Source organism: Vombatus ursinus, unplaced genomic scaffold (genome assembly GCF_900497805.2).
Source record: "Vombatus ursinus unplaced genomic scaffold, bare-nosed wombat genome assembly UNPS02012147.1, whole genome shotgun sequence".
In the NCBI taxonomy this organism is placed as follows: domain Eukaryota; kingdom Metazoa; phylum Chordata; class Mammalia; order Diprotodontia; family Vombatidae; genus Vombatus; species Vombatus ursinus.
Window position 1 is genome coordinate 1,988,950 of NW_020951925.1, and position 27,516 is coordinate 2,016,465.

Sequence of the window (27,516 nt, forward strand, 5' to 3'; positions counted from 1 at the left end):
CTCCATCCCCTTGTCAGAAGGGCCCGGGTCTCTTTCCCTGACCTTTGGGAAAGGTGATGTCCAGGTGTCCTTTTGAGTTGCTTAGAAGCCCGTGATCCACGAGGAGGGAGCTCTGCCATTTCCTGTGTTTAACTGGCCTGTGCGATGTGCTTTCTACTCAGGTAATGAAAGACAGAAGCTCTGAAACAGAGGAGCTAAGAGCTGTGATTGCAAATTTGCGTGAGAACCAGGAACGGTTAAGAACAGAGAATCTGGAAGAGGTGGAGCAGCTGCACGAGGTCATCGAGAAGCTTCAGCGGGAGCTTTCTCTCCTGGGGCCCATGGTTCACGAGGTCAGCGACAGCCAGGGCGACTCGGACGGCTCCCAGGTCGAGAACCTGCAGCGCGAGCTCCAGAGGGGCCTCTTTGGCGCCGACGCCCAAGCCGACCCCCGCGTGAAGCAGCTGCAGGAAGACCTGGAGGAGAAGCAAAGCCAGTTCCGGCTGCACGTGGAAGCCCTCGAGCGCGACCTGCAGAGCGTCCGCGCGGCTTCCGCGGAGCAGCTGGGCCTGCTGAGGTACCAGCTGTCTCTGAAGGAGGCAGAGGCCAAGCAGGCGGCCTCACACTCCCGGCACTGGAAGGCCGCCTTCCTCAAGAAGGAGGCTGAGGTCAGCACTCTGACCGAAGAGAAGGGCGCGTTCCTGGCCGAGCTGGAGGTGCTGGCGGCGGCCTGCTGTCACCTGGAGAGGGAGCTGGAGAGGCGCCGTGTGTCAGGCTCCCGGGAGCCCCCTGAGCCGCGGGCGCTTCGGGCTCAGTGTGTCAGCCTGAACCTGAAGCTGCAGGCCCTGAGCCAGAAGCTGACCGCTTACCAGACAGCGCTCGATCAGCACCAGGCCTGCGGGCCCCAGTGCCAAATGCAGATACAGAAACACTTGAAGGAAGCGGAGGTTCTCGGCCCGCCCGGGCTACAGGCATCCGTGAGGCTCCGGGCCGGAGCTCACGCTCAGGAGGGTCGTTGGAGCGGTCGGGTCTCTAAAGGAGGACCTCGCGCTCCAGCCACCACAGAGGAGGAGTCTGGTCAGGACGCGGGGTCGTGGCGGCTGGCCGCTGCTACCCAGGGGCAGTGCGGTGATGGCTTGGTATGCATTGTGGGTAAAGAAATAGCATACAAATGAAGGCAGGCAGGCGTCTCAGTGCTCTGAGATACGTTCTGAGGTGTCCGTTTCTCCCATTAGCGTGGCTGGGCTGAGGGCGGTGGCCCGACTCATCCTGGCTCTAGGCTTGCCAGAGGTACGAGGAGTAGCCAGGCCTGCTTTCTGTGCAGCAGACCCAATGGAGCGATGCTCTCTTCCTGAACCGACTTCTTCTCTCACTCTTCCCTTCTTCCTCCTCATCTGGACAGTAGGAAAAGCCTGGTTCTGGGAGGAGTGTTGCTTACAGGGCAGTGGTACCCCAACTTGGATCACCGAGTAGGTGATGTAGGTCATTATAATGGAGCTTCGGGTCAGGTGCCTTGGGGCAGAGGGGAGCTGACAGACTCATACCTTCAGGGCTCTGCTTTTGGGCCAGGGTGGGTAGTCCTTGCTTGAAGCCAGCCTGCCCTGGTAGAGCTTGTGCTCCGCTGGGAGACAGCCGTGGAGCCCCCCCGGCTTTCCCGCGCAACAAGGAGGCCTGGGGAGGGTGGGGCAGGGAGGGCCCTTCAGTGTAGGCTCAGCACAACACATGGGACCTTATACACAGGTGGAGCCATCATTTGCTTTCTCTCATTCTCTTATCCAGTTTCTTAGTCAAAGGGCTTTGATATCTTTAAAATTTTTTAAACATTTTCTTTTAAAAAGGAAAAACAACTTAAAATTCCTAATTTTAAAAAATTTTCTAAAAAGAAGCTTTTCAGTTGTAATTGATGGTGAAGCCCAGCTCAGCCTGGCAGAACTCAGACCATGTAGAATGAGGTCTGTGTCATTTACTTATTAGTTCTAGGTCAGAGCTTATGTCTGTGAAAGAGAGAGTTCTCTGACCCGGCAGCTGCCATCTGAGCCTGTGACATACCCCGGTTCTCCCTTTCTGAGCTCCCGCTCACTTTTTCCTACAAGCTTTTCTTTCTCATGAGCAGGGGCTAGGGAGCACCTTGACCATAACTCAGCCAACACACCCTCTCAGGAGACCTGTTGCTATTTCCTGTGTTTCAGGTCTTTTGTGCCCACCTAGACCGTTAGCTGCTCATCCCTAGTCATGTCTTGAACAGTGCCTGGCCTAGTGGGATGCACTGAGTCTACGCCCTGGGGGATGTGCACCCTGTGTGGGGAAGGTGAGGAGCCCTCAAGGGCGCAGGCCAGACTAGTGGCCGACAGGCCTCGTGCTCTGTGTCTGCGACCCAGCTCCTCTTTTGGGGAGAGAATAGATGCTGCCCAGGTTCTTTCCTTGTCACAGTACTCGTTTTCACATTTATTTTAGAGTCTAGTTGAGGAGCAGTCATTCTCTGCTAAAGACCTAGTGATACGCAAAGAGTCTGGTCTCCAGAGGAAGGAAAATGTAATTTCAGTCTTGACAGTCTGTCAGGAACAGCTGGAGTCTGAGCTCATCTTTATGAAAAATAAGATGGAGTTGAGTAAAGAGGACAGCAGCCAGCCTTTAGGAGGAATGAAGGTACCTCAGGGGCGAGACCAAAAGGGAACTTTCACCTCTTCACCTGACCTCCTTGGGCGGGGGAAGCAAGGACAGAACAGGTATCGATTGGGCACCTATTATGTGTCAGGCACTGTGCTGAGTGCTTCACAGATACCTTGATAAGGTAGGTGCTATTATGACCCCCATCATTTTACACTAGAGGAAACTGAGGCAGACAGGTAAAGTGACTTGCCCAGGGCCACACAAGCTACTAACTGGCTGAGGCCAGATTTGAACTTGGGTCTTCCTGACTCTGGGCTTGGAGCTCTCTCCACCTAGAACCTGATTGATCTGTTGTGATTCCTTGTGGGTTTTGTTGAGGTGAATGTTGAGTCATTCGGTTAGAAGTAGAATTACATGACCCAGCAGATGACTATGGGCAACACGGTTGTGGCAGAGGTGGGGAGTGCCCGAATGATGGGAGGATGAGGCCGAAGAGTGGGAAGTGATGGGCTTGGGACGCGGGCCACGGGGTGAGCTGCGGGAGTGTTGGGGAAGGGCGGGGGGGAGTCTGGGGAAGGTGATGTCTCTTCAGTGGAATCTCTGTGATGGAGTGTACCAGTTACAAGTAGGATCAGGCAGGGGGACATGCAGAAGACACACATTCGGGTTGTGAGTCAGGGTCGTGTCAGAGAAGAAGTCCTAGAAACAGTAACTGCAGGAGACAATGAGGGGCATGAGACAACGGGTCAGAATTTCTGGGGTGGAATGAACATCGTCCTCAGAGGAAAACTTCGCTTCTGAAAACATGTGAACGAAGTAGAAAAAAGAGGATAAATGAACCAAGCTTTAGTTTTAAGGAGAACTAGAAAATTAGTCAAATAAGCCCAGAAGAAGAAATCTTTAAAGTTAGAGGAAAAATTAGTCAAAACATTTCCCTTTTGCAGGTGTCCCCCCCCCCCCCCCCCATTCAGACGTCTTCCCTTGTTAAATCTGAATCCTGTGTGTAATCTTTGCCTTTTTCTTGGTCTGTCTGTACTCGTGGGGGAGAGAGCATTAGCTGAATTTCTTGGGCCTGTTTCTTCACTTTCTGAAGCCCTTTCAGCCTTCAGGAGTGGTTTCTGATGTCACAACTGTCCCTGTAGCCAGATCCTATCTGCTTGCTGGTAGTGTGTCTGTGTCGTGAGCTCTTTAGAGCAATGGCAAAGCCGAGTTCCCACGTGACTTGTCCCACGTGTGGCTTCGGTTGACCGAGGAAGCTGCTCTTTCTTTTGAAGTACCTCACTGATTGACTGGCGTTTGTATTTGGAAGGGTTTTTCGAGAGGCTTCTGCCTCTTTTTCAAAGCTGAAGCCTAAATCTTGTTTGCTTAAAGCAGCGAGAGAACCTTTGGCCAAGAGTGCCAGGTCAGGCCTTTGCTTTGCTTTGCTTTGACTGGAAATAGAAAGATCACACATCAGTTTTTACAAGAGTTTAGCTGGAAAAGTATAGCTTTTTATTTAGTAATCTGCATGCCTTTTTCCAACCACAGATTCAGCAGAAACCAATGGAAAGTTATCAGCTGCACAGAGGAGATCTGATAACCCAAGTGAGACACATTCAAGAAAAGCTACATCACCTGATAAAGTCCATATCTTGCGGAGACAGCAGAGATACCGAAGGCTGGACACGGCTGCACCCGCCAGGACCGTCAGAGCCCCCCGTGCTGTCAAGTCTTCCCCAGAGACCTCGGGGGCGTGTCTCAAGGACAGCTCAGGGCCAATCACCAGCTGATCCAGGCCCTCCCGCCTCACAAGGGCCAGTCCCCAACATCCTCTGTCACTCGTGGGACTCACCTCATAACACTCCAAGTCACAATCCTCCGGGACAAGTCGGACACAAATTTAAGGTGGACCAGAGCCTGGATTCTTCCCCGAGTAGCCCCGGTGGAGAGCTGTACGATGCCGGCCCCCTCACTCCTGATTGCTCCTCCTTTGAAGAGCGAGCCCCACCGCTGATGAAAAGCCAGGATTCTCCCCCTCCCAATGGAGGCAGGTTTCCTCTTGAGCCAGGCGAAGAGTCCGTACACGGCTCATCTTCCTCGGCCTGCAGCGCCGACAATGGGTCGCAGGATGCAGAGCCCCTGGACGCCATTCAGCACTTCCGAGATGTGATCCTGGACGTAGACTCCTCCGCGCTGGGCTCCCCGGAGCTGGTCAGAAGAGACTTCACGCTAGAAAGTCTGCCCAGCATCCCCCTGACACCCCTCTCCCAAGCCGCCGACCTGCAGAGCCCAGACTTGGCTTGGCGGTCCTTGGCGCTGCAGGATTCCTCAGGATACTTGGGTCCTGCTCTCCCAGGGCTGGGAGCGGCCCCTGCGGCTTCCCAGCCTCCGTCTGGTAGGGAAAGATCACAGCCCGACACTGGCCATGACGGCGAAAGGAGGATATTGGTAATGTACACCTTTTTTTCCCCTCTTTCTCTCTTCATTTCTCCTTTGAGCCCATTTCTGTGTCCTGAGGGACAAAGGGGATTAAGAGAAGCAGCTTGGTAGAGGAGGTGGAAAGTTGGCCTTGGGACCTGGCTTTCAGCCCTTCTGCCCTGTGCTGTCTGGGTTACCTTGGACAAGTCTTTCTCTTGTCACTGCCCCTAGTGGCTCTTCAAAACTGGTGCCTTGCAGGGAATATGGTGACTTGCATTGGTAGAGGGAATGGCCTCACCTGGGAGTTCCCTGTGGTCTGGTCCCCTCGCTCTGTCCTCGGGTAATGTGACTTCAGTATGTTCCCATGGAAATGGGCTTTTCTTCTGCCCGGGGATCCCAGCTCCCCCATTATTAGTTCACCTCCTGGCCAGAGGTGTTATGAAAGCAGCTTTTGAAGCATGGCTCAGAGCCCAGTGGTCAACGCGGTGTGCAGGCCAACCCCCAGTTTGTTGTCCTCTGGGGAGAGGTGTTTAAATGGGCACAGCTGTGTCTGGTATAGGCTGTCCAAGCTCAGGGGGCCAAGGCTTGAGGAGGGAAGGAGGCCTTTGTAAAGAATTGCTTTTGGCTGTTGAATTTGGGGAACGCTTCATTTGTGAGAGCAGCTCAAAGGCCTTGGAGGACATTCCCCACGCTAGTATCTCAGAGGCAGGGAAACAGCCTGGCTTTCTTCTCTCTTGGTCTGGAGGGTTCACCCTCAGTCTAAGCGAGGCCTGAGAGCCCTTCCAGCATGGAGGCTGGGGAGTGGATTCAGTACGTGCACTCACATCCAGTGCAGATGCTTTTGTCTTTTCAAGCTAACTCAAGGTTTTTGGTTTTTTGAGCAGTATTTTAAAGACAGTGATAAATCTTAAGTTCCACTTAGCAAGGATTGAATGGCTAATAACTAACAGTCAAGTAGGTATTCATCTATTTTTTCAAAATAAGTGCCTTTGGTTTTCTGATTGAGATTGGGGACTTAACGCATCTCCCAGAGCAGTAGGCATTTATAAGTGCAGGGTGTGACAAGAGGGCAGCTGGAAATCCACCTGTTTTGAATAGGACAAAGATGGAGGCTTCGTCCTAACAGCAGTGGATTCTCAAGAAGACCTGCAGTCCAAAGTAGCCGGCTTAGATGCGGACAGCGATGGACGTGACGTCAGTGAGTTGGCGCTGTCCCCGGGCCTCCTCCTGAGAAGGGCTCTAAGCTGGGGTGCTCCTGGGAGGTGGGGGGGAGTCCAGATTCCCATAGGCGATGACGGAGGTGGGATCGGGTAGCACGGCCCCCAAGCAGGACATGCCCACCTGGCCAAGAAGGACTCATAGATGTCCCAGATTATCTTTGACATTCCTTTGATCTGTGAATGGCTCTGTTCAAGCAGTAAATGTCTCCTTCCCACCCTTGACTAGAGTGTGTGACTTGGTGCGTCTTTTGTGCCAGTGTGCCTCGGGAGCCTCCCCCTTGACCCCAAAGCGCTGCCCTTCTGTTGGCTGCAGAGATGCAGACCGAGAGGCTGCCTCCTGTTCACCTGCTTCTTAGGAATAGGCCTGCCCGCTCTGGCATGTGGAGGTCACTTGTGATTGCTCCGACCTTCTGTTTGTGTTCTCTTTCAGGTAGTGATCTGTCAGATTTTCAAGACAAACTAAAGCAAGATTCAGAAAGATCAAGACCTCCTCACACCCACCTTGTGGCTCATCTTCAGAAATCTGGAATGGTTCAGAGGCCTTTCAGACCAATGAAGGATAAGTTAGAAATGCATTCCAAACAGATGAAGGTAATCCTCCTGGGGGGCTTGGGAACATGAGCCCTGCCCAAAGCTGTCGTGGGCACCGTCACCAAGGGACGTTACAACACCTGGCACGGGCCTCGACTTAATGTCGAAGAGCCTAGTGGTGGGTTCCATGCCTAGTGCCTTTCCAGAGCAGCCAAGCTTCCGCCCACACAAAAACACCCTGAGCAAATCTGGGAAAGCAAGAATGGGGGGAGGCCCGCCGCCTGGCCCCTGCCCCAGAGGCCACAAGGAAAGGGAGGAAACCCCACTCTCTTCTCAGCAGTCAGGGGCCATGGTGTGTGCCATCTGCCTCAGAGTCAAGGGGAGCATTAGTGTCACTGAGAGGAGCAGGAACAAGGGAAGGTGGCATTGGCTGTGCCCTTGGTGCCCATCAGCTCTTGTCACTGGTGGACAGGGCCGTGCCAGGCATTGTGACATCAGCAGTGATAGGCCCAGATCCAGAGGCACATGGCTGCCCGTTCAGCTTTTCCTCTGGGTGCAAAGAGGCCAGGAGGCTTTGGAGTGTGAGTCAGGTTACGTGGCATGAAAGATATAGCAAATGTCCCAGACCAGGATGGAACAAAGGTGCCCGTCCATCTGTCTTCCTGATACTTAGACCAGGCAGAGGTTTCCCCTGGGCGTGACCCAATTGAGGTCTCATTGAATTGATGCCTGAGTCCCTGACGTCTCTCTGAAGCTTCCGCTCTGCAGGGCTTGCTGTCTCCGGGACGTGCTCAGCCAGCTGGCCCCCCTCAGAACAGGGCTTGGGGGCGGACGACCTCCTCATTTGGGAAGCTGTCTGAAGAGTCTTTACTGCATGGAGTGGTCCAAGGTGGACCCGTGTAACACGGGCCTACCCCGACTTCATGGGGCCTGAATGGGCTTTGCCTCGCCGAGGTCCCAAACCCACTTGAATAGCATGCGTTTGTTCGAGGTGTGGGCTGGATAAGTACTTTCCACAAATGGAATTGGAAAGGAGCTTCCTTGCTTTGCCATTTACTGGAGCAGTAGGGCATCCTTTGGTTTCATGTCAGACAGATGTCCTGCCACACTTCTCCAGTGCCCAGATATCCAGAGCCTTGGCTTTCTTGCCCGGTGCTGCCCTACTAGGTGCTTGGCCCGACTGTTGCTGCTCCTGTGGCATGGGCCCCGAGGGCCCTGGCAGGTCCAGCGGCAGGCGCAATGTCTGTCCACCACGCGTGGCTCTGCTCCTTTCTAGCCTTGAGCACGTGGTCATCTTTACCCTTGGCAAGGGGGCGTGGAGAGAAGTACAGGCTTGGGCGCAGGAATACCGGGCAGCTCGTCTTGCTCCCGAGTCTTCATCCCTGTGACCCAGGGCAAGCCCTTCGCCTCGCTGCGTCTTGGCGTCCTCGTCGGTCAGATGGGAATGGCGTTATCTGTCACTGTGTGTAGTTGGCAAAGGTCTGAGGAGAGGTCTCCAGGGATGCAGGGTTGTGCTCTAGCAGTATTAGTTATGAGTAATATTTTAAGTGGTAGTAATCATCATTAGAATACTAGAAATTGAGGCCACCCCACCTAGTGGAAAGAGAGCTGACCGTGGAGTCCGAGAACCTCAGTTCAGATCTCTCCGCTGACACCTCCAGGCCATGTGACCCCAGACAAGGCCCTTAGTCTTTCATAATGTCCAAGAAGGTCCAGGTCACCTGGTAGAGGGTGGGATCTCCCCGGGGATCCCCGTGTTCACAGAAATCCTCCTGGGTCTGGCACAAGGTGGCTGACGGCAAGGCGAGAGCCCAGGCCTGGGCCTCCCGGAACGTAACGTGGGCTGTGACGGCAAGTCAGGGAGAGGGAGTCTGCCAGGACACCTCAGCAGAACCTGCGGAACGTTTGCAGGTCTGCAAGTGGCGTGGGTCCCAAGGGACGATTTAGGCAGATGCCTGGAGGTGAGAAGGAGCTTTTGGTTTCAGGGAACCCAGTTCCTGATTGAAGTCTTCAGAGATTGAAGTCTCTAGGCTGAATTTGCATTTTACCTTGGAGACGATAGGAAGGGAGGAGAAAGGGAAGAAGCATTTAGAGAGTGCCAACCATGTGCCAGGCACCGGGCTGAGCTCTTTCCTACAAACATACCTCGTTTGATCCTGACGACAACCTGGGAGGCAGGGGCTTTTGCTATGCCCGTTGTACAGCGGAGGGAGCAGAAGCAGGCAGAGGTTACTTGTTACTTGTTACTCGTCCAGGGTCACACAGCCAGGTGGTGTCTGAGGCTGGATTTGAACTCAGGTCTTCCCGACCATGGACCCGACTGCTTCAGACAGACACTGAGTGCCAGGTATCATCTAGTCAGGAAGCTTTTGGAAGGACCCTGTGAAGGCAGGAAGATGAGTTTGGAAAGTGTTTGGTGCAGGAGGGGCGGGGGACCAAAGCAAGGTCATCAGAATGCAGTGGGGATGGGTTTGGGAGAGGCCATGAAGCGAGCCAATGGGCAGAGGTGGCGAGGGTGGCGATGGGCCACGATGAGTCTGACCTGCCTCCTTTCTGCAGGTCACTCAGTAGTGATGCCGCCATCCACTGAAATCGATAAGGATAGGGGGAGGAGGACAGTGCTGGTGGGACTCCCGGGAGTAGGGGGCGATCTGCAGGGAGGTGGTGAGGATGGACAGACGGGAGCGAGACATCAGGGGCCAGAGCCTCGGCCAGGAGAGCCGGAGCTGATGTGAGCCCAGCAGATTGGGGCAGGAAGAAACTGGTGACGGTTTCCCCAAAATCCTGCCTGGGAGGGATCCGAATGCAGAGGAGGGCGATGGGGAGAGAGTGAGAAGAGGATAGGGGTTGAGGTGAGAGGGGGCGATTTCTGAGTTAGGAGATGAAGGTGAAGCAGGTTGGAGGGCGGCAGCTGGGGGACCAGCCCCTGGGATGGAGAGAGGAGAGGGCTGAGCTTGTACACGAGCAAGGACAAGGTGTCAGATGGGCCTGGGGAATATACTGAAGCCCCCAGGGGGCATGAGTGAATGCAGGTTAGGCTTTGGAGGCTGAAGTCTGGGAGCCAGTGAGGACGGAGGCCCGATACCTGGAGTCCCCTGGAAAGGGCAGTGGCCTGAGAGCAAGTGAACAGGGGCGGCATCAGGAGGACGGTTTGGCTATGGCAGTGGGTGCAAGGGGCCTCAGGGCCTGGTCTGGTAGGAGACAATGAGGACAACAGAAGGGTAAAGGGGTGTGTGTCAGCCCCAGAGCGGGGGCTCTAGGTAGATGGTCTAGAGCCAGGAGAAGGGCCTGGGAGGTGGGCAAAGGTGGGCTGGAGGTACTGGGGGGGAAGCCAGGGGGTCTTAAGGGAATGTGACTGAGGAGAGATGATTCTCTGTTGAGGAGTGGCCTTACCTTGCCACCTACCTGGGGCAGCTTCTCGGGTTGTGGGAGGAGAGAGGAGTGTGTGTAAGGGGAGGGGTGTAGCAGCTGAGGTGTGAGTGTGTGTGTGTGAGTATGAGTGTGAAGGGGGTGCGTGAGTGTGAGTGAAGGGTGTCGCAACAGAGGTGTGAGTGTGTGTGCATGTGTATGAGTGTGAGTGGGTGCGTGTGTAAGTGTGCGGGGATGTCGCAGCAGAGGTGTGAGTGTGCGTGTATGAGTATGAGTGTGAAGGGGGTGCGTGTGTGTGAGTGAAGGGTGTCGCAGCAGAGGTGTGAGTGTATGCGTGTGTGAGTACGAGCGTGAAGGGTGTGTGTGTATGAGTGTGAGGGGGTGCATGTGTAAGTGTGTGTGGGTGTCACAGCAGAGGTGTGAGTGCGTGTGTGAGTATGAGTGTGAAGGGGGTGCGTGTGTGAGTGTGAGTGAAGGGTGTCACAGCAGAGGTGTGAGTGTATGCGTGTGTGAGTATGAGCGTGAAGGGGTGTGTGTGGAAGTGTGCGGGGGTGTCGCAGCAGAGGTGTGAGTGTGTATGAGTGTGAGGGGGTGCATGTGTGAGTGTGTGTGGGTGTCACAGCAGAGGTGTGAGTGTGCATGTGTATGAGTGTGTGGGGGTGTCGCCATAGAGGTGTGAGTATGTGCAGCCACAGAGGCGTGGGGGCATGTAAGCATGAGAGACAGCGTGGCAGCACAGGCGTGTCTTCCTGGCAGCTCCCTTCACCCTCTCGTACATGGGGCATGTTGGCTGGCTAGGAGCCATTCCACTCCCGTTCCTGCCCTTGGTCAGTCGATCAAGGGGCTGCCGTTTTCAGGAGGGGCCTGGCAGGGGTTGGGGTGGGGAGGGGGTGAATCGGTCGTCAGAGAGAAGGGGGAAAGCTAGTGCCCCAGGCGTCCTCTGCAGGCTGGCCACGTCTGTGCTGTGCCCTGGACGGAAGGCTCTGTGGCAAAGCGGGCCTGCTGTTCCCTGGGCAGAAGAGCCTCACTGCCCGACGGTGTCCGCTGCTAACGCACCATCCTCTGTTGGGCCCTTAGGCGCTGCTGAAGATGGTGTGTGATGAGAGCCAACAGATCTTGGTCTTGTCCAAAGCTGAAGCGTCTGGCCCGGAGCTGGGCAGTGACCCGCTGCACACCCCCCGGGATTGCTTTCAGAAGGAGAGGCAGGGCTTGCTGGATGCTGTGCAGGCCCTCAAAGACCATCTCACCAAAGTGCCCCCCAGAGGGGAGGAGAAGGTCAGGCTGGGACAGACAGGGCGGGGGAAACCATCCCCCGATGGCCAGGGGAGGAGGGCGGGTGGGCCCGGCGCTGTGGGGGGTGGCGTCTGTCTGCCTCTGCCCAGCACCAGAGCCCTCGTGGTGCTTGTGCACCTGACCACCCCGTTGGCCTAAGGTGTGACTTCAGAGGGAGGGAGCTCATTTGTTATGAACACAGAATATGTAAGGAGCCACAGGAGCGGGTGGGGCCACTGTCCAAGTGGTTAGAAAAGCTGCTTCTCTGAACTAGCCTGAAGGTGCCTCCTGGCTTTGTTCTCTTGGGGTTTAGAACCAGACAAGTAAATTTGGGTGCTGTGTGTGTGTGTGAGAGACCATCCCTGCTCTCAAGGGACTCTTTTCTAATGGGGGACACCCCACGCCCTGTCTGAGGTCCTTAGAGTAGAGCTGTGCCCATGCCCCAGGGGTCTTTGGTAGGGCGAGTCCCGGGCTATCTCTGGACAGCTCTGGTGGGGGGCGGGGTGGCGCTCCACCCAGGAGCCCCCTTTGGAGGCCCTGGCGATCGTCCCCCTGGGAGGCCTGGGTTTTGAGGGGAGCTGTCCTTCTTACCACACTGTGGGTTTTATTTCGTGTCGAAGGAGCCTTTGGACACGGGCTTTGATTGGGGAGAATTTCTGCAGGCCATCCAGGAAGTCCTGGAAAAGGAGCGGAATGTGCTTAAAATAGAGCTCCAGTCCAAACTGTGTAGTCTGGAGTCGGGAGATGAGAGGTCCCTGCTGGAAAAGCTGGAAGACATCGTTAAGGAGCAGGTAACGGCGGGTGGCAGACAGGCTGGTGGCCGTGCGGGCAAGACTCGTCCTGGGTCCTGCGGGCGGTGTCACAGTGGCACTCGTTCTGCCCTGGCTCTTTCCTCAGGGAGAACTACAGAAGAAAACCATAGAGAATCTGCATCTGAGTGACCGGAGCAGCCTCTTGTCGGAGATCCAGGCCCTGCACGCCCAGCTCCGCATGACCCATCTCCAGAACCAGGAGAAGCTGCAGCAGCTCCACGAGGCCCTCACCAACGTCGAGGACCACGGCAGCAAGCAGGAGTACCAGTTCCGGAGGCAAAGTGAGGGGGGTGGGGCGTGGGCGAGGCCACGGTGCCTGCCGCGGGGGTGGGGCCGCACCCGCGTGTGTGACCTGTTGCTCTGCTCTCTGCCTTCCCCCCAGTTGAGCTGCTGGAGTATAACATGGAGCAGGAGAAGTGCATAGTGAGGGATTTGCAGAAGACGTTGACTGAAGAGCAAGCAAAGGGGACCGAACATCAGAAGCTTCTGCTGGTGGCCCAGAACACGGCCCAGGAGCTCAGGTCGGAGCTTGAAGGATGCAGGCGGGAGAAGGACACCCTTTCCCAGTCCCTGAGAGCCGCCCAGCAGGAGGCCACCCACCTGAGGTAGAGGCGTGTGTGGGCATGTGACTGGGGAGGGGCCCTGCCGGCTGGACCCCCTTCAGCTTATCGTTGTCCCTCTGAAAGCGTGGCGCCCAGAGCCGCGCGCAGCCCGAGCCCCGGATTGGGCAGCAGGAGCGCGATGGCCCCGGGCCGGGACCGTGTGGCTCCCTGCAGACAGCTGAGGCCCCGGGCTTGGAGGGCTCCCTCCCATCATCTTGTCGATGCCGCGGGGTGCTCTCGCTCCGCCTCTCCGCGTGATCCTTCATTGCCAGTTAGGTAGTAGTCAGTGGTAAACATTGATTAAGCGCCTTCTGCATACCAAGCGAGGCCCTGCCCTTGAGGAGCGCACAGTCGGACGGAGCTCCTCCTTGTGGCTGAGGAGAGGTCCTGAAGGACAGGAAAGATGGAACAGAAAGGGGCACCCCAGTTAATGGGTGTGGCGCGATGCATGCCCGAAAATTCGCCGAGGAGATGGAGTAGGTGGGGCTGGAGAGTGGGAGAACCGAGGGAGGAGGACATCCCCAGGACCCCAGAATGCCGAGCGCCATGAGTGCCTTAGATTTGGCGTGTGAGGGGGACTTCGGGGAGGGCGGCAGGCAAGGAGCATGGGGTGACTTGGGAGGGTGGGCTGTGGCGTGAAGGAAGGAGCCGCGGGAGCCTGGACGGTGAGCTGAAGAGAGTCAGGGCAGTGGGAGTGGAGATGTCTTCTGTCCTTCTCCCTGCCTGGGGTGGCTGCCCCGGGATTCTGCCCTGCAACCTTATTCTTTCCTTCTTCCTTGTCCCCTCCTTTCCCATGGATTCTACTTGTGCGGTACTTCTCTCTTTCTCTGCTCCAAGAGCTCCCCTCCTCCATCCCGCAGAGCCAGTCGATCCCCCTTAGATGCCGCGCAGCCCCAGGCTGGCACGGACTTTCCAGCCTCTCCCCTCAGAGCTTTCTGCCCTGCAGCCCGTAAATGCTTGTTGACCGAGAAAAGGGAAAGCGGGTGGGGAGGTGTGAGGAGAACCAGGCACAGGCGCGACAAACGTGGCGGTGGAAGTGGGGGGTGGGGTGCACGACTCTGTGGGGAAAGTAGAGAATCGGAACACGAGACTGCGGACAAGTGGGTGTCGTGGACAAAGCAGTCCTTGGGCTGTGTTCTTTTCTGTCCCGGAGAGAATAGCGCTTGTGCGGACGGGGCATGGAACCTGGTGAGCGTTGTCACACCGCAGGCTTCGCCGTGGGGCTTGATGGAAATCGCTGGAGCTCTTTAGCCTGGGCAGAGAAAACCCAGCTGCAGCAGGCTTTGGGTAGAAAGGGGAGAGCTTGGTTCTGTGGGACCTCCATCGGGCCAGAATGAGGAGGGGCAGGGACACACTCTGGCATGTACCACCTTCGGGCCCGTGGGCCCTGGACTAACTGAAGATGCCGTGAGGAGCCCAGGCAAACGAATCCCCACATACGGATAGAATGGGGGGCAGGATTCCAGTGTTGCGTTGGTGTGGAGCTAAGAGGCCTCAAGAGCCCCGTCTCCTAATGTTGACTAAGGCCACATGGCCTTTGATTCACAAGCCGGTGATCCTTGTGCCCAGGGTCTCAGGAGCCGTGCTGCTCACCTGCCGAGGAGAGAACGAGAGAGAGCCGGCCTTTGGGGCCTTTGTCCGTGCTGGTGTGCTCCCAGCAGGGGACAGGTTCCTGGAGGGAAGTTGGCGCAGCGGGAGGAGTTCTGGACATGTTGGGTTTGAGATGCCCCCAGGCCATGCAGTTAGTAATGTGGAATGGGCAGGCAGGAGGGCGAGAGGACTGGCTCTGGGGATTTTGGAGGTGAAAACTGTGGGATTCCCTGACGTTACCCAGCACGGGGCCTGGACCACGCTCCTCCATGTGGGCTGGGGCCCCGATGCTGACACCGACCGCCCAGGGCTGGAAGGAAGGACGCAGACTGGTTGGCAGAGGCAGCAGCTGCCGAGAGCTCCGGAGGAGGAGGGCTGAGGAAGGGCCTCGGGCTTGTCCAGGCCTCCGTCTCATCTAGCTCACCATCTGTGATGCTCTAGAAGCTGTGATTTAGCAGTGAGGAAATGTTCAGCAGCCCTGGAGGAGCTTGTCCAGGAAGGGTGGGATAGAGGAGTCATCTGATCATTTCAGATTCTGCAGAGAGGAATTGAATGGAATCTGGAAGTCTTTAGAATAGCTTTTTAAGCTGAGTAGAAATCCATGTGTGTGCTGCAGCAGCCAGAAAAAACTGGCATCTGTGGCTGCTTTAAGAGAGGCTTGCACCGCCTTGTGCTGGGGTCAGCCCCAGAGAGGAGGCTTGTGTTCAGTCCTGGACACTGACTTTTAGGCAGAACCACAGGCTGGGTCCAGTGGAGGGCAAGGAGAAGAGTGGAGAGGCCTTGAGGTTTCCCCTTGAGGATCCATGGGAGGACCTAGGGACAATCCGAAGGAGGAAAGATTGAGTTGTCTTCGAGAGTCATCCTGAGGAAATGGGATTATTGGCTTTGTTCTGCATGGTCCAGGAAGGCAGAACCAGGAGTCAAGGCTAGGCGTTGCAGATTTAAGCTTGCTAGAGCTCTCTGAAAGGGGCCTTCCTCGATGGCCTTGTTGTGCCAGGTATATTGGGAAGGAGCTGTTAGTCGTGTAGAGTTTGGAGCAGATGGCTTCGGCAGCATCTTCCCACTTTAGGCCTTTAAAGGATTGTGAACGAGGAGAGATCAGAAATGACAGGCTGTAGTATAAGACAGCAAAGGAGAGGCCAGGCCAGAGAAGATGGGAAAAGAGGAAAGGCAGGCCAAGCCACATGACAAACGTTGTGAGATCAGGGCCTGGAGCACTGCGGGGTCTGTGGGAGATGGAGAGGGATTCTAAAGCAGGGTGATGAGCTAAGCTGAAGGTTCCAGATTCGGGGGAAATGGGGCAGCAGAGTTGGGACATTTCTAAAGGCCGTGCAGCCAGGAGAGAATTGGCTTCTCTAACCCAGCTCTGGGTTTGTTTTTAAGATTGGCACCAGGGGCAGCTAGGCGGTGCGGTGGATAGAGCACCGACCCTGGATTCAGGAGGACCTGAGTTCAATTCCAGCCTCAGACACAAAACACTAACTAGTTGTGTGACCCTGGGCGAGTCACTTAACCCCACTGCCTAGCCAAAAACAAACAAATAAATAAGATTGGCACCACCGGAGCACCCCAGAGTGTCGGACGGAGCCAGTGGGGAGGGAAGGCGGCAGCGTGGGCAGCCATGGGCACAAGAGGGGAAAGGAAGGACGGGCGAGGAGTGGAGGACAGTCCTGAGGAGTCGGGTAAGCGCCAGTGATCAGCGCTGCTCTGCCAGGGGCTCGGCCTGGCTGTGCCTGGGCCAAGGCTGGTACTTGTGCTCAGGGAGTTAGACGGGGAGCTTCGCACCGTGTGCCATTGGGTCTCCTTTTGCTAAAGTGAAACATGGCGGTCCCCGTTCTTCACGCAGATCCCTGCTGGACAGTAAAGAACGAGACCTGAAGGCAACCCTGGACGTGCTGCAGGATGAGAAGAAGAAGGCGAAGGAGCTGCAGGCCCTCGTGGAAGAGGAGCAGCGGCAGAGTCTGGAGAAGGACGAGCTGAGGTCCAGGACCGTCGAGGTGGGTGCGCACACGGGAGGCCAGGGGGACGGCTCGCGGCAGTCGGCGGGTGGGTGTGGCCGTGACCTACTGTGGGAGGAGGCCGAGGCGAGGCCGGCTGCAGCTGTGGCCCTCCTTCCCGCGCAGGAGCTGCAGGCGTCTCTGGACAAGCAGCGCAGCCAGAACGGGCAGCTCGCGGTCAGCCTCCAGCACGAGCAGGCCGAGAAGGACAACCTGAAGAAGGAGCTTCAGATCGAGTACTCGCGCTGCGAGGCGCTCCTGTGTCAGGAGCGCACCCAGGCGTGCGAGCTCCAGAGGGCGCTGGAGGCGGAGAGGGGCCGCTCGGCGGAGCTCAGCGAGGCCCTGAACCACGAGCGCCTCGTCACGGAGCAGCTGAGCAAGCGCGCCTGCGAGGCGTGCACGCAGAAGGAGGCGCAGCTGCAGCACGCCTTTGTGCGCAAGCTGAAGGAGGAGAAGGCGCGGGCCGCCCAGCTCCGGGCCCTGCTGGAGGATGCCCGCCAGCAGGGCGTGGCTAGCCAGAAGCAGCTGGAGCTGGAGGTACAGATGCACAGCGAGGAGCTGAAGAAGGAGAAAGAGGTGAGTGCGCTGCTGCAGGCCTCAGTGGATGCCCTCCAGAAGCAGGAGCAGGAGCTGCTCTTCTGTCTGGAGGAGGAGAGGGCCGAGCAGGGCAGGCTGCAGGCAGAGCTAGAGCACTTACAGACCAGGCCGAAGGAAGAGGCCGGCAAGGAGGCCAGGAGGGAGAAGGAGAAAAGGCGTGAGGCGCAAGCAGAGGAAGACAAGGGCAAGAAGGGCAAGAAAGACCAGGAGAGGCTGGTGAGGCTCGCCTGCCCTCAGAACCCTAGGGGGCTCGGCAGCTGGCCGCCGGGGCCTCCCTGCCCGGGGGGTGGGGAACACCAAGCTCGCCTTCCCTCGGGGGTACCCCACCTGGAGACGAAGGTGACTCCGATACGCGTGCAGACTGCGGGTGGGTGCGGGGGCTGAGGTACGTCAGGAAGATTCCGAGGACAAGGCACAGCCAGGGCACAGGAAAGGAGATTGAAATGGCAGAGACGTTTCTGTCGGAGCCCGTAGGTTGTGAGGAGCCCCTGGATTTCTTGAGGAGGTAGAAGGGTGACGCTCGAGAAATCCTTTCGGCAGCAGGGTGAACGATGGGATGGGGGAGGGACCGATGAGGGAAAACCCGGTGAGAAGCGATGACGTGGATGTAGAAATGGCGAGAGCGACCGATGCTCTGGCAATTTAGGGTGACAGAGAGGACGGGGGGATGTCCGTCCTCCACAAGTAGAGGCAAATCCAAAAAGAGGCTGGGTTTGGGGGAGAAAGCAACGAGTTCTGACACGCTGGATTGGAGGATGTTCAGAAGGGGCAGGGCCCGATGTCGCAGGCAGCCGACGGCTCGGGACCACGGGAGCTGGGAGCAGAGCAGGAGGGCGGTGACCGGGGATGGGGCGCTCTCGTTGGGACTTCTGTGAGGATGGTGGCAAGTCGGTCAGAGAGAGAATAGTATTCCCCTTGGTTGCTGCCCTGTGGACCTTTTGGAGGCATGAGATCATCATTAAATAAGCCCAGGAATTGTGGGCCGGGGTCTTGACTTAGAGGAACAGTCTGCGGGGAGGCAGCCGAGATGAGAAGGGGCAGAAAGGAGGAGGAGATGGTGGGGGAGGGGACAGGAGAGGGCCCAGCGCCAGGGTGGGGTGGAGATGTGAGAGGTTTGGAGGAAAAGGACGGTCTTGCTTGCAGTCCGCTGGGGCTGGGTCAAGCCAACATCATGTAGGCCCTGGCAGCAGTTTGAGAGGAGGTGAGGTGGGCGGTGGGAGCGAGGGCTTCCTGACCGGTGGCATCAGTCGTCTTTGACTCAGACCAGCCTTAAGGACTTGCTGGGGTGCGAGACTTCCCAAGGCAGCATGGCACAGTGCTGTGAGCCCTAGATGGGAAGAGGGCAGGAAGGGCGATGGTCCAAGGGCCTGGGTTTGGCCCCTGCCTCTCTGTCACGGCATTAGCTGTGTGACCTTGGACAGAGCACCCCCTTCTCTGGACCTCAGTCTGCTTATCTGTGAACTTGGCCCGCTTTCGAGCATTAGCCCACGCCCTGTGGTCTTTCCTAGGAGGCCCGATTTGCCCAAGCTTCAGCCTTTTCCCTGCTGGAGTCTGCGAGAGCCCTCCAGAGCTTTGGAGAGCAGCAGACTCTGTGCCTCAGGCAAAGAGCTGGGCCCCTCCCCCCTCCCATCTGCGTTCAGGTGCATCCTCTTCCCTGCCCTGTAGCTGCAGCTTCTGCTAGAGCAGGTTCTCGAATGTCCAGTGACCGAGAGCGGCGGGTGCAGCATTCCGCACCCATGGCCCCCCACCTCTGCTCCTCTCCTCTTTGGGGCCAGTCTTACTGCGTGCTGTGTTCAGTTGTCTCCTGCTTCTCTTGACTTCCCTCTGCCTCTTCAGCTCAGACAAGCCTCCCTGGCATCATTGGGCTCTAGGTTTAGATTGGAAGGGGCCTTGCAGGCTTCTCCAGGCACCCATCTCTCCTCCAGACCTTGGGCTCATCCCTGACTCCTCGTGCTCCCCTTAGGGCTCCCATCCTGGCCACCAGTCAGGACTTCCCAGCCTCCTCCCTCCAGCGCCTCCCCATCTCCAGTTTCTTTCCCCCTTTACCTATTGCGATTTTTCCTCCAAAAACACACCTTTGCCCATATGGAATTCCTTCCTTTGGGAAAACCACAAGCTGGTAGCTCCTCCGTGTGCTCAGAATAGGGTCTGTTCTTGTCAAGGAGCCTCCTCTCCTGCCCAAGCATCGGCGCGTCCGCAGGCTCCCCGTCATGCTGCTCTCGCGTGGACCTTTTCCCATCTACTGCCTCACTGAAATGTTGTCTGGTCCAGCAAGGTGCTAACCTGTCTCTTCCCACCACTGGTGGAACCAGGCGTTAGTGTGGGGCCTGTGGCCCCTTTTGGGATCCTGAGCACAGGTGCGAAAGCCGAACAGCAAACCCCAGCGACCCTCGAGGGTAGAGGGACACAGGGTCTTTTTTGTGGGTTTTTGTGGGTCGTAATCAGGTTGGGAGACAGGTGAGGACCATACACTCAGTCATCCTCGTACATGCTGAGGGGATAATAATTAAGAAATTCTGGCTAAGAAAAGTATAAACCAACGTCCTGCAGACCCACATCCTCAGAGTACCCCAAGCCAGTCTCAGACCATTCGTGAGTGCAGGCCCTTCGTAGCATCTGTATTTTGACTTCAGAAGGCCCTGTGTGTGCACTGTGCGAGTGTGTGTGCATGGGTGCACGTTCAAGGATATTGGGGCCTGGCTGTGCCAGGAGATGTGAGCTCTCAGACAGGCGGCCAACCGACAAGAGACTGGACTGTGCCAGCTTCTCAGTGTTCTGTCGAGAGCCTGCTGCCCCAGCGCAGCCAGTCATCTTCATGAAGCCCAGGCCTTACCACATCCTTCCCTTGCTCAGGAATTTGAGTGTGAGGCGCCAGGGCAGAGTCTCCACCATCAGGCTTTTCGGCCTTTACCATCAGTCTGTCTCACCACAGCTCTTGTTTCTGCCTGCCAGGGGTCCTGGCCTCCCGTCTCCTGCCCCCAGGCCTTTACCCAGGCAGTCCACCTTCCCCTGGAACACCCTCCTCCCTCCTGGAATCCCTCTGTCCCTGACGGCTTCTGGGTCTCAGATGGGGCGCCAGCCTGGCTCGTTTCTCACGGGCCCCCTCCCTGCTGGGGGTCTGCTGAGAGGGTGGGCGGCTTGGGGCACTTGGTGAGTGCGTGTGTAACATGGCACCTTCTTCTCATCTTGTGCTTTGAGGGCTGGCAGCGGGAGTTAGAGCTGCAGCGGCAGAGAGACGAGCACAAAATCCAGCAGCTGCAGCAGACGATCGCCGAGCTCGAGAAGGACGGGGGCTTTGTGCCTAGAGCCTGGCAGGAGCGCGGAGCTGGGGCGGCCCTTCCCCCTGCCGCGGAGAAGCTGCAGGGGCATCACGACCAGCTGGATCACATCCGGCAGCAGCTCCTGCACGTGGTCGGGCTTCTGACCAGCTTCATGAACCAGACCGTTAACAGGTAGGCTGTTTGTGACGGGGTGATGACATCCCTTAGGAGGCAGAAAAATTGGGGAACCTAAAGCTACCGGTGGTAGAAAATGGGGCCCCCTCGCCTCCCCGCCCCGACCTTGGGATCACTCCCTCAAACGCGGGGGAATGGGCCCGTTGCCCAGAGTGATGGCTTTCCCCGGGCCCGTCCTCAGCTGTGATGGGTCTGGGTTCTGTTGTCTGCCTTTCTCTGAAGGTCAGCTCCTCGTTCCCTGAGCTCGTGTGCCCAGGCAGCCTGCGGGATGTGCTCGGATGGGTGCTGACGTTGTTGACGTGATTGTAATCCATATCCTCAGTGTGCTGGGGGGACTAGAGCCCAGATGGCTATTGGTCATTGGGCTCTGAAAGCCAATTGCTGGATGCCCTGGTTTGGGCATTTCTCCAGCAGTGAATGGAAGGCACTGGAATTTATTAAGCTGTTGTCATTGCCGTTATCAGTGCTTAAGAGGAATATTAGGGTGAGGCAGAGGCTTTGGTGGCGGTGAGAGTCCAGTCCTTGAGCCTTCCTCGATGAGCGGTCACCTTGCCAGCTAACTGGGCAGCTGGTTCCCGGTCAGCCTGTGTCATCCAGCATCTCTGTTTCATAATTTTTCTTTTAAGTTTTCAAATAGGTTTATCGTTGCCTTTTGTTTTTACATCACAAGTCATTTCTGGAAATGCATCGTCTCACTAAAACAGCGTCTCTCATAACAGCGAGAGATGATCCAGCCAAATCACTCGCAACCCTGGCTGAATGGGACTGTGTTGTCACTTAGTTGTTTGGACTCTTTCCCTCTGGTGCACAGAGTTCTGCAAGCCCTTTCTAGGGAGGTAGGCTATTGCAAGTCTACATTTTTTAACATCCTCTTTTCTTTTTAACAGAACAATCAGTGACTGGACAGCATCAAATGAAAAGGCTGTGACATCTTTGCTGCTCACTCTGGAGGAACTGAAATCAGAATTAATGTCAGGCCTCCCTCAAGTAAGTTGGAGCCACAGGCCTCACTGAAAATGAGTGAGGCCCCTAGAGGGCCGTGGGAGAGATTTCTTTGCCCACCGTCCCGTGACTCGGCGGTAGATCTGTAGGACGCGGGGCCTCAGGCTCCTTCCTCCGAACCCCGTGTTTGTCCTGCTCTGACACCCTGTCGTCTTGCTTTGGAAACAAAAGGCTGTTGCAGGAGAATGGTGGTTTTCAGTCACCTGTTGTTTTTCTACGGATGGCTTCTGATTTCTCATTTGTTGCTGCCTTAGTTTACTTAGGAGCACTGCTGTAACAGAATAATCTTGTCCCTGTGGTCAGGCACCGGGCTGTCGTCCCTCTCTCTCTCAAACCTTTGCAGATTACACTCACTTCAGTTCAGTAAGACTAAGAATGATAGAATAACTTCTTAAGAAAGTATGTTCAACATGTCACATCTGTAACATCCCCCCACCTCTCCTTTTAAAAGATTAACAGAAGTCTCTTTTTTCTCCCTCCCATCCCATTAGGGAAAAAAGAACCAAATTTCCTGTAGTATATGCATAGTTGAACCAAACGAATGCCCTAGTGGCTGGCTGCCCTCCCACCTCACGGATGGTCTCTGTGCTGAGCAGAGGCCCCCCCAGTGTTCTCTCTTGTCTAGTCGCTGCTCACTTCCCTGGGCATCCGCTCACCCAGGTGTTTCCACGCCCACGCCTCTTTGAGATCGCCTGGCCCCTCGTCTCTTTCAGCACAATGATCCTCCTTCACAGTGGTCTGCCAGATTTATTCATCCATTAGTTTCTAGTTTTTTGACACCATGAAAAGGTTTGTTTTAAAACACTTTTTTATAGAAAGGATCTTTTCTGCCTTCTTTTACCTCTTTTGGGTGTAGGCGTAGAAGTCGTGTAACTGGATCAGAGCGCCCTCACTGGTTAGTAGCTTTTTGGGTATAATTCCGAATTACTTTCTGTCGTGCTTGAGTTGTTCACTAATCCATCACCAGTGTGTCACTGTGCCTGTTTTCCCACTGTCCCGCCGACGTTGACCACTTTTGGTTTTTTTTCTCTCGCGGTCAGAGGGCTATGAAGTAGAATCTCAGAATTTCTTTAATTTGCCTTTGTCCGGTTAGTGGCTGTTTTTTGAGAGCCTGGGTTTCTTCCTTGAGAATTGTGTGTTCTTCTGAGACCATTTAGCAATGGCGAATGGCTCTTTTTCTTGCAGGTTGGAATCATTTCCTTATATATCTTGAAAATGAAATCTTTAGAAAAACTGGTTTTCCCCCCCTCAGCCTCAGTTCATTACTTCCCTTTTAATCTTAGCTTTATTGGATTTTTTTGTGCAAAAATTTTTTAACTTAATTTGAAAATTGTTTCTGGGGGGCATTCTGAAGCGCTGCTATGCATGCGATCGTCCAAGTAGCAAAGGCTCCTGTTTAAAATGTTGGACGTTTGCCCGGAGCTGTTCTCCAGGGCTCACGTAGAGGGCCCTGGAGCTTCTCAGTTTCCCCACATCCTGAGCACGGCGAGGCAGGTTTCTTCCAGAAGCTCTTGGACTGGCCAGCAGAGTCCTCTACAGGCAGAGTTAGCTGTACGGCCAAAAGAGTGACCACCCCTCATTTTGGTGACAGTGCTTCTGTTATAAGAAACCACTGCTAAAAACGCTTGTACAAGCACAGCGCTTCGGAACGGGACTTGCGCTGGGTCATGGGGAATGGCCCTTGGAGGGTGGCTTTGCCAACATGCTTTTTCTTCTGGTTTTGTTTTGTTTTTTTAATTTTTGTTGTACCTTTTTAAGCAATTAATTTTTAGTTTTCAACATTCACTTTTATAAGATTTTGAGCTCCAAATTTTCTCCCTCCCTCTTCTCCCCCCTCCCCAAGACAGCAAGCAATCTGATATAGGCCATGCGTGTACAATCATATTAGACATATTTCCACATTAGTCATGTTGTGAAAGAAGGATCAGAACAAAAAGGAAAAACCACAAGAAAGCAAAAAAAGAGCAAATTGTCTGCTTCGATCTGCTTTCAGACTCCCTAGTTCTTTGTCTGGATGTGGATAGCATTTTCCATCGTGAGTCTTTTGGAGTTGTCTTAGATCGTTGCGTTGCTGAGAAGAGCTGAGTCTAACAAAGTTTACGAGATGCTTTTTCTAAGGTTGCTTCCATCTGTCCCAGAATCTGAGTCTGGGAAGGACTCTCCAGGCCTTCCGGCCACCTCGCCGCTCCTTCTTGCCTGCACAGTCCCTGTTCTGATCGGGAGCCCGTGGGTATGTGACGACAGCTGTCCTGCCCCAGCCCCTTCACACCTTCTCTCTTCTAGCCACCCGTCTGTGTCTGATGGCCTGAGGTGCATCGTCCTCTACCATGCTGGAACGTCTCCTGCGTAACGTCCCACCTCCAGTCCCTCAGCCAGGACCGTGGCCCCTGCTGGGGTGGTGTGAGCGGGCAGGCTTCAGTGAGTGCTGCTCTCAGCTTACTGATCCTGGCCTCTCTGGGTGTAGGGAGGCCTTCTGGGCTGCCATCACACAGCGGGGCCTCAGGTGGAGCCCAGGACCTCCTCCTTCTCCATCTTGTACTTGCGGAGCCAAGGAGAAGACTCACATTTATTCCTATTCCAACTCTCATCTGTTAAGGCAGAAGGCAATATGGTATCAACTAGTAGTCTAAGGTTAAGGTCTAAAGCCCTGGATTCAAATCTTGGCTCTGCTCCTTAGTAGCTGTGTGACCTTGGCAAATCACTTGACCCTCTGACCTTCTTTCCTTATAAGGAACAAGAAGCGGAGGGAGGATGTTCAAGTCGCTGACCTTTGAGATCCCTCCAGAGCTGAGGCTCTGTGGGCACCCGCCAGCTTAGCTGTTACTCCATCTGCTGTGACCGTCGTCCTCACGCACCTGAGACTGACCTCTTAATGAGCAGACCTGATGACCTTTTCTTAGTTGGTGCTCCTGACCTCCCCCTCCTGCTTTTTCTAGCTTCACGCCCTTGTTGGCATCAGGATCTATGTTATGGGGGCTTCCCGAGGGTGTGTCCTCAGTCCTCTTTGCTCTGCACTCTCGTGGTGACCCTTTCGTCTCTGCCAGTGACTCCCGCGTCTGCATCTCCGGTGCACATTTAGGGTTAGAGCCCTAAGGCCCGGCGGCACCCGTGACCTGCTGGAGGCCCTGAGATAACCCCATCTCAACGCGTCCCCCCACCCCCGATCTACCCATCTGCCCAAGCTCCCTTGGTTCAGTGTTTCCCTGGCTGCAGGGAGGCTAGCGGTCTGGCTCGCTCTGCCTCCAGTGGCCCTCGTCTCTGCTTAAGGCCATGCCCTTCCTGCACACCTTCTCAGCTCTCCCCTGGGTTGTTGCTGTGGCGTCCTCCTTGGCCTCCTTACCTCAAGTCTGTCTGCATCTCACTCTGTCCTTCACAGCGTTGCCTAAGGGGTTTTCCTTCAGTTGTCGGTCTGACCTTGTCACTCCCCTGTTCTATCAGCTCCCAGGGCTCCCTGTTGCCTCGAGGATGAGATGTAAAGTTGTCCGTGTAGCTTTTAAGCTTTTCACAGCCACATGCTTCACTGCGACTCCATTCTCTGTGACCTTGCTGGCCCTGGACATCTGCCATGCCAGAAATGTGTCCCCCTCCTGTGCCTGCACCGTGGCAGACCTGGCTCATCCACCACCTTGTATACAAAGGCAGTGCCTCCCCCACAGTCTGTCATGTACTGATTGTCCCAAAAGGCTCTGTGCGGATGTAAGCTTTGGTAACTTAGAACTTCATGAAGATGGTTTTGGGACAACTCTGTATTTGGAGTGAGTATGTGTGTCTTCGTGCATGTGTGTGGTATGGGGTGTGTATGCGTGTGTTTTGTGTGTGTGTGTGTGTGAGAGAGAGAGAGGTGTGGGGGGTGTGTGTGTGTGTGTGAGAGAGAGATGTATGTGTGGTGTGGGTGGGTGGGTGTGTGTGTGAGAGATGTGTGTGTGGTGTGGTATGTGTGTGTGTGTGTGAGAGAGATGTGTGGTGTGGGTGGGTGTGTGTGTGTGTGTGAGAGAGAGATGTGCATGCATGTGTGCGTGTGGGTGTGGCGTGCACACGTGTATGTGTGAGAGACGTGTGTGGTGTATGGGTGTGGGTGTGGGTATGGGTGGGTGTGTATGTGATATGCCTAACTCACCATCCTTGTTACCCCATCAGAAAAGGAACGCCAGATATTGGGGTCACCCGTCCTTGGTGGAAGCAGGCATATGCTGGCTTGCAGTGATGGCGTTGCATATTCTCATTAGCCATCCCTTCAATAATATGTTCCAGGAGTTTGCCAGGAATTGAAGGCAAACTCATTGGTCTAGAGTTGAAAGACTTGACCGTCTCCATTTAAAAAAGGTAGATGGTGTACATTTCCCCGAGCTGTGGCCTGTGCTGGCGTTTCAGTGTCCCAGCATATGGGTCACCCGGGCCTGGTGACTTGGTCTCGCTGTGGAGCAGTAAGCTGTGTTCTTGTTATCCCCGTACTGACCTTGGCCATTGTATTCCATTCTTTCTAGGCCAAAGCCAAATCCTCTCCTTTTTCTGGTCTTTTGTCGAGTACAATTGTTCCGTCCACCCCTAGCTCTCTGCCGCTATTCCTGTGGACAGCCTCCCCTTTCCTCTTCTGCCTTAGCTCATACTGGACTTCAGTGCCTCTCCCTGTCTTCCCACAGGACTCTGCCGTACTTTGGCAGGCAGCCTTTCCACCTCCCCTTTCTTGCAGCCGGCTTTATCATCATCATCATCATCATCATCATTATTATTGTTGTTATTTTAGACTTAAATACTAAAACTTAAATACACAATAAGAAAAGAAAAAGAAACATGTCATGTGCATAGCAGAGCGTAAGAGAGGATTCAGAATATATAGCAATAAATTTCCATTTCAAGAAAGAAAGCCTGTATCATGAATACTGTGCATTGTGTTCAGAGCTGTCCATCTTTTCTTCGCTTCCTTGGAAGTTTTCTTTTGTTCTTTGTTGTACACTTTTGACTTTGTTCTTTTTTTGCTCTTTCTCCCCCTGCCCCAAGAAGGCTATAATTAAGTGTGGATATATTTATATATAAATATAGATGTATACACATATATACATACATATATAAACATGTACTTTTCCTAACAAATTTTACTCCTGATCTTTGTTTTTATGTGTGTGCGTATCTCTTATTTCTTATCCCTCCTGATTGCTCTGTTTACTTATATCTGCTACCTTGCCCTCCTGTTACTTAACCTCGGTGCCCCCCAAGGATCTCTCCCTTATCCTCCCATTTCCATGAATCTAAACACCCTTCTATACCCCCCTCTATTCCCTCCCCCTCCCCTCTAGAGATCCCTCCCTTATCCTCTCCCTCCATCCCCCTAGCGGTATATTTCTTTCTGAGTCTAGAAGACTTTTATACTCTTCTAGATGTATATGGATTGTTCCCTCTTGAACCCATTCCTGATGAAAGTAGCTTTCTAGAACTACCAGCCCTCTCCCCCATCTAATTCCTTTATGTCGGTTCTCCCTCTCGCATCTCATTTGTATAAAATAATTACTCTTTTTTAGTTGTTTCTAAACAGTTTTACTTTTTAAAGTCATATCATACTCAGGCCTACCCCAATCTTTCTTGTGAACCACCTAATTACTAATAACAATCTTAGATAAAGGGTAAACAGACTGTCAATTATTGAGTCCCTTATAATTAGTCTTTGGTATGTACCTTATATTTCTCTTGGCCTTTGTATGTCAGATCTTCTATTAAGTTCAGGTTTTTTGTTTGTTTGTTTGTTTTTTAAACAAAGTCCTGAAAATCTGACAATTCATTAAATATCCGGTTTTTTTTTTTCATTCAGGATTATGCTTAGCTTTGCTGGGTATGACATTTTTGCCTAGAGCCCCAGTTCTTTTGCTCTTCGATATGTGGTGTTCCAAGACATGTATTCTTTTAGTGTTGCCACTGCTAGGTCTTGTGTGATTCTAATTGTGGCACCGCCGTATTTATATTGTTTTTTTCTTGTTGCTTGTGATATTTTATCCTGGAGCTAGGGGTTTCAGAATTTGACTATGATGTTCCTGTGGGTTTTCCTCATAGGATCCCTTTTAGGGGGTAATTGGTGGATTTTTTTCTATTTC

At 54.6% G+C, this 27,516-nt stretch overlaps 1 protein-coding gene across 10 annotated transcripts in view; it reads left to right on the forward strand.

Moving 5' to 3' along the window:
* The window catches only part of PCNT (pericentrin), a 120,235-nt gene that overhangs the window by 78,405 nt on the left and 14,314 nt on the right, over positions 1–27,516 (forward strand). For 9 of the 10 annotated variants that reach the window (XM_027857438.1, XM_027857444.1, XM_027857441.1 and 6 more), the window contains 12 exons: positions 162–1,118; positions 4,117–5,016; positions 6,085–6,184; positions 6,637–6,797; positions 11,184–11,381; positions 11,999–12,169; positions 12,276–12,471; positions 12,573–12,795; positions 16,229–16,379; positions 16,506–16,955; positions 20,175–20,428; positions 21,319–21,418. In XM_027857438.1, coding sequence (XP_027713239.1) covers positions 162–1,118; positions 4,117–5,016; positions 6,085–6,184; positions 6,637–6,797; positions 11,184–11,381; positions 11,999–12,169; positions 12,276–12,471; positions 12,573–12,795; positions 16,229–16,379; positions 16,506–16,955; positions 20,175–20,428; positions 21,319–21,418 — 3,861 coding nt within the window. The remainder of the gene's footprint in view (positions 1–161; positions 1,119–4,116; positions 5,017–6,084; positions 6,185–6,636; positions 6,798–11,183; positions 11,382–11,998; positions 12,170–12,275; positions 12,472–12,572; positions 12,796–16,228; positions 16,380–16,505; positions 16,956–20,174; positions 20,429–21,318; positions 21,419–27,516) is intronic. The other variant, XM_027857442.1, reaches the window with a different exon arrangement.